Source organism: Anopheles coluzzii, chromosome X (assembly GCF_943734685.1).
Source record: "Anopheles coluzzii chromosome X, AcolN3, whole genome shotgun sequence".
Taxonomy (NCBI): domain Eukaryota; kingdom Metazoa; phylum Arthropoda; class Insecta; order Diptera; family Culicidae; genus Anopheles; species Anopheles coluzzii.
Genome location: NC_064669.1, coordinates 2898210 through 2911265, shown reverse-complemented (window position 1 = coordinate 2911265; position 13056 = coordinate 2898210). Strand labels below are relative to the sequence as shown.

General features: G+C 49.5%; 2 protein-coding genes across 2 annotated transcripts; both read left to right on the top strand.

The window, feature by feature from the left end:
• The first annotated feature begins 3890 nt into the window (after positions 1 to 3890).
• LOC120955424 (NADH-quinone oxidoreductase subunit B 2) lies at positions 3891 to 5023 on the top strand. The gene is made up of 2 exons (XM_040376292.2): positions 3891 to 4026; positions 4186 to 5023. Exon 2 carries the CDS (start codon positions 4286 to 4288, stop codon positions 4907 to 4909), a length of 624 nt encoding a protein of 207 aa, XP_040232226.2. The 5' UTR covers positions 3891 to 4026; positions 4186 to 4285; the 3' UTR covers positions 4910 to 5023.
• A 1838-nt stretch (positions 5024 to 6861) lies between these two features.
• LOC120956801 (uncharacterized) lies at positions 6862 to 12780 on the top strand. Its single transcript, XM_040378543.2, has 3 exons — positions 6862 to 8801; positions 10043 to 12027; positions 12105 to 12780. Exons 1-3 carry the CDS (start codon positions 7319 to 7321, stop codon positions 12678 to 12680), a joined length of 4044 nt encoding a protein of 1347 aa, XP_040234477.2. The 5' UTR covers positions 6862 to 7318; the 3' UTR covers positions 12681 to 12780.
• Positions 12781 to 13056: the final 276 nt, after the last annotated feature.

The following is a 13056-nucleotide window of genomic DNA, read 5'->3' as shown; positions in this document are numbered from 1 at the left end:
CTGTCAACATTGTGATGCAAACAATAATAATATCGATTTTGCACAACGATTATTCAATAATTTTGCTATTTGCATTCTGTTGAGCTTTGTTTTTCATAGGTTAGACATAAATATATTCAAGTTCATTTTAAATGACACAGTTTAAAAACTAGACTGGTTTAATTATCGAGGAAAACCGAAACAATCGTAAAGGCCCTTGGCAGTGCCCATACGATGCGATTTTATCGTGCATTGCTGTCACGCTGTTTCGGTTCATATTGCGATTGTTTGAATGATGTTAGTTGTTTAACCATTCTACAAAATTAATTTCGTGTTCTTAGGCCGAAAATACATGGACCGGAATTTTGCGGCCGCAGAATTCCGCTTGCTGTCATATCCATATACAAAGTGTCAACGGCTTCTTTCCCGAACTGTCATGGCCATAAATTTTTCAGCAAGCTCAAGGATAACCGTATTAATACACGATGCGCAATCTCAGATTGCGCATATATTCGTTTTATCAAAACATATGTCATTTCGCGTAGCTAACCCTGAGCTATAAACGTCATTTCCATACATTTTCAGATTGCGACCAAGGATAATGTATTTAGAAGGTTGATTTTTATCGCTTTTGCTGGGCGACATTGTGGGGGACATCTGTCATTCTCTGCATACAAATTTCATTACCCCGCACCAGCCCTTACCGATTTTTATACCGGAGCCCACGGAAGAGAAATGTCAAGTCGAGAAATGTCATTTTGCTCTGAACAACTTCACCTTGTCATTTATAACACCTTGAGCAAGGATAATGTATTTAGAAGGTTGATTTTTATCGCTTTTGCTGGGCGACATTGTGGGGGACATCTGCCACTCTCTGCATACAAATTTCAATACCCCGCACCAGCCCTCCCCGATTTTTATACCGGAGCCCCCGGAAGAGAAATGTCATTTTGCTCTGAACAACTTCACCTTGTCATTTAGAACACCTTGACCTTGAGCAAGCTGCATTTCGCGGCCGCGGAATTCCGCCTGATGTCAAATCCATATACAGTGGAACGTCGATTATCCGGGCAGCTCGGGACCGGGCAGTTGCCGGTTAATCGATTTGCACGGATAATGGTCCAAGAAATGTCAAATTCATATAAAAATTAAAAAATCCACTAGTTTTATGATTAATTCACCTTAAATCAATCGATTAATTGTTAGTAGAATATTGTTTTAATCAATAACTATAGGTTTAACCACTGTTCATGAACAAAAATAAATTTCGAAAACACCACTAGACTCTACAGAGCTGCACGAATTCTCCTCGGCATGCAAAGAACGATGGAGGTGAGAAAAAATTGAATTGGCAGTTTATGGCGTACGATCAATTATACAGTAGAACGTCGATTATCCGGAGACGGATTAACCGGCGGGCGGCTTAACGGTGCGCATAAATCTGACAGCTGCTCATACGCACGGCGAAAGTTTGCAGCGATAATCAATTGGGTAACCAGTTTCTAGTGCAGCTCTGTAGTGTCTAGGGGTATTTTCGAAATTCATTTTTGTTCATGAACAGTTGTTAAACCTACACTTATTGATTAAAATAATATTCTACTAACGATTAATCGATTGATTCTAGGTGAATTAATAATAAAACTAGTGAATTTCATATGTTTTATATGCGTTTGACATTTCTTGGATCATTATCCGTGCAAATCGATTAACCGGCAACCGTCCGGTCCCGAGCTGCCCGGATAATCGACGCTCTACTGTAGTTTGTATTTTTGCCGTCTGATAATCGTAGAAATATTATTAAAAAGTAAAAGGAACTATTTTTACTTCATTTTAGTGATTTAAATGAATTTTATCAACATCATTTTAAAAGTCTCATCTCGGCGCTTTTCAGAGCTTCTACAAACACCGGCGTGAGAAACCGATTGTCAATTCTCTCACAGCCATCTCTCAACTGCTCTGAGAGCGTTTCTACATACAGTCTTTCCCCGAGTTACGCGACACTCGAGTTACGCGAATTCGAGTTACGCGAATTTTTATTTTTGACAGTTCAGATGTCAAATCAGTACAATTTTCTCCATCAATTGTCAAATGAAAAATAATTACCGATAAATAACCAAATTTTCTACACCAATTGCATCAAATAAGTATTCAATTACATAAATGAACTAAATTCAATCAAAAATTATGATAAATAAAGTATATTTTTGCTGTAACATGTGATATTCGACTTACGCGAAAATCCGAGTTACGCGAATGTCTCCGGAACGCATTATTCGCGTAACTCGGGGAAAGACTGTACACCGAGAGAGTAGCTGAGACAATAAGTGACAGCATACTTTGACAGCGACTGACAGCATTTTCGGTGAGAGAAATCTCCTCGGCATTGAAAGAACTTGCAATTAATTTGCAGTTTATGCTGAACGATCAACTACTCAAGTGCCAAAAATCCACTAAACGACCACTAAACGGCTTCTAAACGACTCAAGTTCTCTACCTAAACGAAATATAGAAAGACTTCGTTTAGCAGACGGCAAACGACTCATGCATTCTAAAAATAGCAAAAAAGCTGGTGGCGCTCTCTGTTGGTGGGATACCCCAACCACCCAAGTAGCACAATCCTGTTAAGAAACCGTTAAAAGTATGCCTAAAAGTATTACTTTTAGCTTTCCATACAGCAGTAATTCCAGGGCTTAAAACACTGCGTAACGCTTTCCTGGCTTCGTCAATGTTTCGTTAAAAATTAAAATTTAGCCGGTATTTTCAACGAAAAATATCAAAATTAACGAAAATATCGACAGGGATGGCTGTATTGCTGTTTCTCTTTCTATGCGAATTTTCTAGATCTTCGTTAAGTTACAACAATGGGTGTTATTACAGGGTTTCGAATCATATAAGGGAATAGTTCAATCACTTAGGGGAATGTTGCAAATCGGTAGGGGAATATTGCATGCAAGCTGTGGATGTTTGCAATCACTTAGGGCGGTGGCAACGCAGGTATGTGCCTGTTAAAAAGCTCCATAGTTCCGCAAAGTGCCGTCTATCTCTTAATCAGCCACAAAGTACGACATTGGAACGATTTTTCGTTAAACAGCCCTAAATCAGCTATAAAGTACGAGCTGGCTATTTGGGAAGTATATTCGAAGAATGTCTTGATTATTGCCGACAAAAATGTCGTGACCAAGTGAGTGACCAAAAGCTGGGTGCTAAACTAAATGTCAACAAGCATGTGATTGATTCTCCAACTGTTTGAGTATCGTCACTGATCATCTCAGTTGTGTGCACTGAAACAGTGGCATTTGGTAGCACTGTTCACAGTCAGAAAAAAATCATGATGATGCTTGCGCCGGCATTAAGCTAAGCTTGTCCGTCAGAGTATCGCGTTGGACTCAAGAATTCGCGTTCGGCATGTCATGCAGCACTTTTATTGAGAATCAGCAATGAGCATCAAGCTACCACGGATATGTTCGTTGTTTTCGTTGGTGAAAATCTCGTGATACTATGACATTTTGCAGCACTGGTCGTGTCTGAACATCACGGATGAACGGACAACCGGATAAAAGATACGCTAAGATAAACAGCGTTCCACTGTAGTAGCAAATTTTCCTGTTTAATTACGTTCAATTAAGACAAACAAAATATTCCAATTTCATCGAGAATTTCCATACGTCCCAAGGTTCATATATACATAAGGTGAAGTTATTCAAAACAAATTGATAATTAGGGACTTGGCATATACTTGGAGCTCTGGAATAAAAATAGGAGAGAACTTATAGGGGGTATAGAACATTTTATGAGTTGCGTCATAGCAATTCTCAATCATGGAGATCATTCAAACGCAACAATACTGCACCATCTTAATACATGCACCTTGTACCATATTAGAAAACCCACCTGATTCTATATACCTTGCACGTCCACTGTCAAACGTTGACGTTTTGCGTGTGTATTTTTCTGCATTATTCTTTCGCCAGCTTATGTAAAAACGAACCCCGAGCGGGTCTGCGTGTGGTGCGATATCTTAGTTCCAGAGGTTTTTCGGTGCTTCAAGTACGCAAAAGATCGTTCCGATTCCGAATTCGCAAGCCCCCTTTCTTGCCCGGTCGGCTGGTGGTGCGGGAATGCAAAGTGATTAACGCGCATTTCTCCCCATTTTTTTCGTTTCTCCCTTTCGGCACAACACCTCCTTCCGGACTTCCATCAAAGCAGCGCACGGGACGTAGGCAGGAGTAAACGAAAGGACTTCGACCAACCACCTCAGCTTTTTTTTTCTTCTTCACCGGACCAACAACACCCAACAAGCTCAACGATGCTGGCCGTTCGTCCGCTGCTGACGAAGGCGCTGTTGCTCCCATCAACCAACGGTGCCGCCCAGGTGCTCCGATCAAAGGCGACCCTGCCGGTGGTGGAGAAGGACAAGCCGGAGAAGCTGCCGTACTCGCCGTTCGGCACGAAGCAATCGAACTGGGCGGACTGGACGGTCGCCCGGCTGGACGACGTGCTGAACTGGGGCCGCAAGGGCTCGATCTGGCCGCTCACGTTTGGGCTGGCCTGCTGCGCGGTCGAGATGATGCACATCGCCGCCCCGCGCTACGACATGGATCGGTTCGGCGTCGTGTTCCGGGCGTCACCGCGCCAGGTGGACGTCATCATCGTGGCCGGCACGCTGACGAACAAGATGGCACCGGCCCTGCGCAAGGTGTACGACCAGATGCCGGAACCGCGCTGGGTCATCTCGATGGGTAGCTGCGCGAACGGGGGCGGCTACTACCACTACTCCTACTCGGTGGTGCGCGGCTGCGACCGGATCATCCCGGTCGACATCTACGTGCCCGGCTGCCCGCCCACCGCCGAGGCGCTGCTGTACGGCGTGCTGCAGTTGCAGAAGAAGGTCAAGCGCATGAAGACGCTGCAGATGTGGTACCGCAAATAGATAGTGTGCCTCTTTCCCGTTTCGTCCTGTTCTTCTCTGTTTGCTATTTTTCCGGCGGTTTCTCGAGAGAAATAAAATTGTAGATCCGTAATATTAACAAAAAAAAACGAAAAATGATATTGATTTGTCCACCGGCAATGTATTGCGCTGCAGCCTTTTTCAGGTGGATCAGCGGAGCCAAATAGATTTTAAATATAATCGAGTGAGTGAGTGAGTGAGTGGGGGATCATGAAATCAAACACAGCTGATACATAATACTAGAAGCGCTCTGGGTTTGGATTATTTCCCTTTTGCGCACTAGCTCTGAGTGTTGATGATGAGGATGGCCTCGATATGGATCTTTTACCAGGATAATAGAATATGCAAAAAGATAACGGAAAGTAATTTCATCAAATAAGTCAATTATTAAAAAAAAAATGGTATGGTCAGTTTTGATTGAGCATTTTCTACCATCCACCAATTATTCTTTCTCATCCAATTAGTATGAGAAAGTTCACAAATCAACGGACTGTTGACTTTCGTTCGTTTGCGGCTGTACAAGGTACGAGAAATCCATCGCAGCACACATTGGCAAAACAAACTCGGGCGAGCGTGTGTGTGAAACGTCAAACGGCGCCAGCAGGTGACTAGTGATGGGTAAATTTAAAACAAATCCGTGACTCCGCCAAAATCGGAAGCGATTCCGAATGGTTGGTGCACCACTTCAAACTCGGAACCTTCCGGAACCAGCCGAAGACGCTAGTCGGCAGCTGGAGCTGTCAGGAGCCGACCGGAACCGTTGTAATAGTCGGAAGAATTCTGAATCGTTTTAAATCGCCGGTATAAACGAAAAATTCGAATACAAAATTAGGAGTTGATGAGTTAAAAACACGCCTTCATCATTTACTGCACCAAAGATCTTTTTTTTAACAATACAGGTAGTCCCCGAGTTATACGGCACCTTTTATACGCAGATTCGAAGATATGCGGTTTTATAAATTTGACAGTTCTGTAAGCAAATTGTACTGATTTGACATATCAATTGTCAAATGCCAAATAATTTCCCTTTTGATCGAATGTTAAAAACCATTTCAACAGGTTCAAATTTGTTATATTCAGTAAAAATCATATCAAATATTTAATTTAGTGGCTAAAACCATCTCTTACTTGCAAAATTAAACGAAAATTAGTGATATTTTGGCTGGAAACCACGAGATTCGAATTACGCGGAAATTCGAGATACGCGGTATTTTAAGGCCGTTTTCGGTCCCCATCAATCGTGTATCTCGGGGACCGCCTGTACATGGTTGAATACTTTTTCTTACAGGGTTACACACTTTATCGCAAGCCCGCGGGACCCCTTCCCGAATCTTATAAGGGATTATAAGTGTAAACATTTTCTTCGGCCGTTTGTCCTCGCCGTGGATCAGTGTGTTCGAGAAATGTGCCGCAGATTCAGCATTACATCCGATGAATTCAGGTATCATCAACGTTTTCAAGCATCATGCCAATTGTTTAAGAACTGTAAATACTTTTTTAACGGTTCCAGTCGGTTCCGACGGCTCCGGACGGCTCCGGGTGGAATCATCGAATCGAATTTTATTTAACCGGAATCGGAGCCGGTGTAGCAATGCTCGGAAGCGATTCCGTGCTGTGGGTACGATTCCGATTAGTGATGGGAAAAGTTGGCAAAAATCCGGAGTCGACTCCGATCCGACTCCGATAAATTCGGAATCGACTCCGGAAGGTAGGTCCGCGCTGCAATATCCGGAGTCGTTCGGAATCGTCCGGAGTCGTACGGAGTCACCCGGAGTCGCCGGAGTCGTTCGGAGTCGTTCGGAGTCGTCGGAGTCGTTCGGAGTCGTCCGGAGTCGTCCAGAGTAACCCGGAGTCGTCCGGAGTCGTTCGGAGTCGTTCGGAGTCGTTTGGAGTCGTTCGGAGTCATTCGGAGTCGCCCGGAGTCGCCCGGAGCCGAAGTCGTTCGGAGTCGTTCGGAGTCGTCCGGAGTCGTCCGGAGTCGGAGTCGTTCGGAGTCGTTCGGAGTCGTTCGGAGTCGTCGACTCCGGACGACTCCGGTCAACTCCGGACGACTCCGAACGACTCCGACTCCGGGCGGATCTAGTGGTTCCATTTTGCCGGAGTCGGAACCAAACTAACAATAGTCGTAGTCGGATCGGAGCCGTGGGTGCGCTCCATACAGCACATCACTAATCCCGATAACCCATCACTACTGGTGACGTCCAGCTTGACAACTGGCAAAGTTTACATTTTCAAAACACAAAACGGCGCTCATTCTTCAGTTGCATTATGGCCTCATAATTGTTGTAATGTATTGTTTTTGGAAGAAAAAAAAGGTCCGTCCGTCGTTTTGCTCAGTTGGTGTTTAAGTGTGTAGATGTGTGTATGTGTGTGTTCGCATAGTAAAGGGCAATGGATGACGATATGGCCAAAATGAACGATTCGCTGGCGGATCTGGAGAACCGATCGGACGTGCTGAACCAGACCAGCTACTCGCTGGCGGACGCCTCCTTCACCCGGGACGACTCGTACGAGCTGAACCTGCGCCGGAACGGTGACTGCGACGGGTTCGACGCCAGCACCGGCGAGAGCTGGATCTACCCGGTGGACGTGCCGGTGCGCCAGTACCAGTACGCGATCACGGAGGCGGCCCTGTTTAAGAACACGCTGGTCGTGCTGCCGACCGGGCTGGGCAAAACGTTCATCGCCGCGGTCGTCATGTACAACCTGTACCGGTGGTACCCGACCGGTAAGGTCATCTTTATGGCGCCGACCCGGCCGCTCGTCGCCCAGCAGATTGAGGCGTGCGCGCGGGTTGTCGGCATCCCCCGGGCGGACACGGCCGAGGTGACGGGCAGGCAGCCGCGCTCGAAGCGGGCCACCTTGTGGCGATCGAGGCGCGTCTTCTTCGCCACCCCGCAGGTCGTGCTGGCCGACTTGCAGGGCACGGACCCGGGGGGAGGAAGTGGAGAAGGAGGAGGAGGAGGTCCGCTGTTTCCCGCCAACCAGGTGCGGCTGGTGGTGATCGACGAGGCGCACAAGGCGAAGGGCCGGTACGCCTACACGGACGTGATCCGGCTGCTGGCCGAGACGAACCCCTGCTTCCGGGTGCTCGCGCTCTCGGCAACCCCGGGCCGCACGCTCGAGGACGTAGCGGAGGTGCTGAAGAATCTGCTCATCTCGCACATCGAGGTGCGGTACGACTGCTCGCCCGACCTGCAGCCGTACGTGTTCCGGCGGGACGTGCGCACGATCGTGATACCGCTCGGGCCGACGATCGCGCGCCTCCGCAAGGAGCTGCTGCGGCTCGTCGACCCGTACCTGCAGCGGCTGCTCGAGGCGAACGTGTTCGCCCGCTACCCGAACCGCCTCACGCACGGGCTGCTAGTGATGGAGCTGAAGCGGTACCGGAGCGGGGCGATGCACCAGCGCCACCCGAGCCACGCCACCATCGTGTCGGACTTTTACGCCTGCATCGGCATGTACCACGCGATCGAGCTGCTCGTCAAGCACGGCATACGGGCGCTGCTGAACTATCTGCTCGGTAGCGGCGGCGGTAGCAACGGCCCGAACGCGCAGGAGAAATACTTCATCGCCAAGGACCGGCAGATCAAGCAGTTTCTGGACCGGCTGAAGGACCAGTTCCCGCAGCACGCGCAACGGGGGCAGGAGTCGCCGGCCGCCCTGCTGAACGAATCGGGCGCGCTGACCGGGAACGATGATGTCGACTACGGCCACCCCAAGTACCGGATACTGGAGAAGCACCTGAAGGGATTTTTCCGCGAGCATCCGGACTCGCGGGCGATCGTGTTCTGCGAGTTTCGCGACTCGGTTGCGATGATCAAGCGGCTGCTGAGCGACAATCAACCGGCCATACGAGCGAACTGCATTGTTGGTATGGCATCTGCTTTGTAGGCGATTTTTTTTTTACCTTTCAACCCGATGCAAACACCATCTATCAAACTGTCCGCTATCAATATCAAGATCAAGATAGTACTGCTGCGGTCGGCTATGTCGTTAGTGATAGGTAATCCGGCGCGGTGTCATAGATCAACTCCGATTTCGGTGCGGAAAATACGACTCCGACTCCAGATTATGATTATGATCTGATTCGACTCCGGATCAGTCCGGATAAGTCCGGATCAGTTCGGATCAATCCGGATGAGTCCAGATCAGTCCGGGTGAGTCCGGATGAGTCCGGATGGCTCTGAATTAGTGATAGGGAAAATTAAGTTTTCGTCCGAATCGATTCCGGCTAGCTCTGAAATTTTCTGGAATCGATTCCGAAATCGGCTCCGGGATCGGAATTGGGTCAGGAATCAGAATCGGCCTCGAAATCAGAGTCGGTTTCGGCATCTGCAAAATAATAGGCATTTGGGTCCAACGCTACGTATTGATAGCCGCAAAGAATCAAAACTTACCTGTAAACGCTCCATTCTCATGGAGATTCCCGGGCTGATTTCGCTTCTGAAACTTCTTATTTCAATGCAAGAACTGATTCTCAATCCGGAGTTAATTTCAATTCTGAAGTCAATTCTGATTCCGTTACCGGAACAAATTGCGATTCCGGAGCCGAATCTGATTACGGAGCCGATTCCGATCCGTTCACACAACGCCCACACAAAAAAAAAAGGTATTTTCCCATCATTACGCTAAGGTAATTTTGTGTAAAAGCAGCGTGTAAATACCTATGTTTCTGTGATATTTGATGTATTCAAATCTGCAACAGAAAGTTTTAGAAATTGTTCCTAATTTCATACAACTTAGTTGCATTAATTTTTATCTGTTTCAGGTATCTATTTCGGTCACAGCTGAAAACAGAAAGGAACTTTAAAAAACCCTAATTATTGTTTTTTATGACTACAACGATTATACATGCTTGTTGTTTGGACTGATTACACTTTTGCGCACTCTGATCTGATCCTTTGAATTGATGAATCTTTACAATTAGTTTTATAACATGAATGATCAACTTTGAATCTTGCAAGGATGATACAATTATTGTTTGCATTGTTTGATATCATTAACCAATTATTTTCCATTTTTAATATTTGGCCTTTCGCCTCAAAAGTTGGCTGACCCGTGCACTACTGTATTGCCTAGAATTAAATTGGGTTTTTCCTTTTTTTTCGGCAGGCCAGGGCAGCGCGAACGGTGTGCGCGTACCGCAGCAGGAGCAGATCGACGTCATACGGCAGTTTCGGGCCGGCACGATCAACACGCTGATCGCGACCTGCGTCGCCGAGGAGGGCATCGACGTGGGCGAGGTTGACCTGATCGTGTGCTTTGACATCGCGAAAAATCCGACCCGGTTCGTGCAGCGGGTCGGCCGCACCGGGCGGCAGCGCGTCGGCCGGGTGCTGATGCTGGTGACCGAGGGCGAGGAGCACGAAACGCTCAAGCAGGTGCTCGCCTCGAAGGACCGGACCAACCAGCAGCTAGCCCGCAGCAAGGAGATTTTGCGCGTGCTGTACCGCAGCTCGCCCCGGCTCGTACCGCACGGGCTGGAGCCGAAGTGCATGAAGGTGAACATGGCGGTGCTGCCCGAGCGCGACGACCGGTGCGGCCCGCACGATTCCGATTCGTCCGACGGGGAAGGTTCGCTGGTGGGCGCCGGTGCGGGCACGAACCGCAGGAAGAGCAAATGGCTGGGCGAGGCGGCCGCAACACCGGAGGCACCGTCGGCGAAGCGCAGCAAGGCTAGCCCGTCGGGTCACTACTCGGTGCGGCACTACTTTCAACCGCGCGGCCCGGACGCGAGCGGTGAGCTGGATGCGAGCGAGCGGGACATTTTTTCCGTCGCCTCACCGCACGAGCAACGGTCGCGGGAGGAGGGCCAGAGCACCCCGCTAGCGCACGGCGGTCGGAAGCAGACAGGCAGGCAGCAAACGAATCCGGCCCTCGTGCAGCGTTCGGTGCAACACTACAAGCAGCTGAGCCGGCAGAAGTTTCTGTGCCGCCAGGAGCTGCTCAGCGTGCCGGCGGCGCAGACCACGGTGCTGTCCAGTCCACCCGTACCGGTGCAGAGGGACGATCCACTCGAGCTGCCCGACCTGATACCCCACGAACGGTGCCGGCCGGAGGACAATCTAACCGCTGACGAAGGTTTCGACAAATCCATCTCGAACCTGTTCGAGACGACCGCGTCGGAGGTCTGTCTGGAGCCTGCTGCTGCTACACATCCCAGCAAGCGGAAGGTGGCCCCGGTGAACGCCGTAAAGAAACCGCTCAACCCCTCGACGGTCAAGAAGGGCAGACGGTCGGGGGTCGCTCCGCTGGATCCGTGCAATAGCCCGCTGCTGCTGGCGTTCAACCGCTCGGTGCAGAAGAAGAAAAACTCGGACACGCTCGTAACGCCCGACAAAATCGCGACCACCGACGGTGACGCCGCGGGCGCTCTCGCAGCGGAAGCGGAACGGGAGCGTATGAGACGGAAGATGGTGCTGGAGTACTTTAAGCTGCACGATTTGAGCGACATCTTTGACGACGGCGAAAGCGGGACGGACCCGCCCGTTTGTACCGTGGAGGAGGACCGAACGGCTGCGAAAGGAACGTCCATTAGTAGGAGGCTGTTTGGGGAGCTTGCAGCTGACTGGCCTGTGGCGAATGTTGAGCCCGAGCAAAACCGGACGAGTGAAGACCATTCCCCCGAGCCGCAGCTAAATACGTCGGACACAACGGTGCGGCCGCTTGCACCGCAAACCCCCGAACCGCGCGGATTGGAACGAGGCAGCAAATGCATTGACCTCGGTTCCGCCGATCTAGTCTTTCAGGATGATAGCGATATCGAGAGCGAATGGATGTTTAGCAGTCCCGTCCCGTCCAGGCCACCGCGGAGCGGTACCAAACATCCGGCGGGCGTTAGCGGCACCACCGATCGGGTAGAAAACCTTCGGCGAGCAACACCCAACCCGCCAAGCGTTAGCAAACGGATGGAAGGTAGCGAGACGGTAGCGTTAGCTACAGGCGATCTGCGCTGTGATCCGCCGGACTTGAACGAGAGTTTCATCGGTAGAAAGGTGCGGCGATCCAACCAGAACCGGATCGATTCGAGCGCGGAAAGCGTGGAGGACGTAACGGTCGTCGGGAAACAGTCGGACACAAGCTTCGAAGAAACTCCGGTAGGAAAAGGTGAAGGTGGAGTAGCATTCATCAGCCATTCTAATATTTTGTTGTTGTTGTTCATCATCTTCTTCAGGTACGCCCGTCTGCCGCGAGCAAGCGAACGAAGCGAAAAAAGGCAGCGCGCGCCTTCTTCCAAACCCAGGCCGTCGACTCGGACGAAGACGACGGCGCTGAAGACGACGAGGGCCACGAGGACGAAGGTTCGCTGGCAAGCTTCGTCACGTCGTCCGACGACGAGCAGCCGAGTGCGGTCGATATGCGCGCAGTTTACCTGCAGTCCGTGCGGAGTCCGGCCGCGCGCCACGGTGCCTTCAAAATGCCTGCCGACGGTTATCGGCGGGCGGGAAGCGGCCGGCAACCGCCGGGCACGTACCTGGACACAACGGATGCGCACAGCATTGGCAGCGGGGAGGACGATTGCTACCAAGAGATGGAGGAATGCTCCCAGGCGCTCTGTTCCTTTATCGACGACGATGACGCCATCCAGTCGCAGACGATGGAACTGTGCGAGCTGGAGCGGGCGGAAAAGCGGATCGAGCAGGAGCGCCGACGAAACAGACGAGCCCGGCAACAGGCGGGCCCTTCTGCTGCGGCAGGGCGGAAGAAACGCCAGCGGGTGATTACGATTGACAGCTCGGACTCGGATTGACTCCGCCGACTGCAGACGCCAGCAGCCTTTCGGCTGTATTGTAAACCATTAAAAAACAAGTAAATTATACTGTATGGCATTGGGTGCTGTGGAAAGCACATTAGGATTTGTTTTCTTATTTAATCAAATTTTAATATATTTATAAAATAACGATATTTATTAATGACCGCTAATGGGTTAAAAGCATGCATTTCGTTATCGTGTCAGAGTAAAACATCAAACTCTTTCACAAAATAGCCCAGTACAAATAGGATGTTTATCAGCTTTACACTGTGCACTTAAGTATGCTTAAGAGTAGACATTGGGTGTGTACAATCTTATGCCAAATAAGTCAACATTCATGATGTGTTTGTTAATTTGGTCTGATTGTTTAAGC

Bases quoted from the DNA above. Each gene is read 5' to 3' on its own strand.
- LOC120955424 (XM_040376292.2), top strand. From the start codon at position 4,286: ATGCTGGCCGTTCGTCCGCTGCTGACGAAGGCGCTGTTGCTCCCATCA.
- LOC120956801 (XM_040378543.2), top strand. From the start codon at position 7,319: ATGGATGACGATATGGCCAAAATGAACGATTCGCTGGCGGATCTGGAG. The intron at 8,802-10,042 runs GTATGGCATCTG...TTTTTTCGGCAG, and splicing joins ACGAGCGAACTGCATTGTTG to GCCAGGGCAGCGCGAACGGT. The intron at 12,028-12,104 runs GTAGGAAAAGGT...CATCTTCTTCAG, and splicing joins CAAGCTTCGAAGAAACTCCG to GTACGCCCGTCTGCCGCGAG.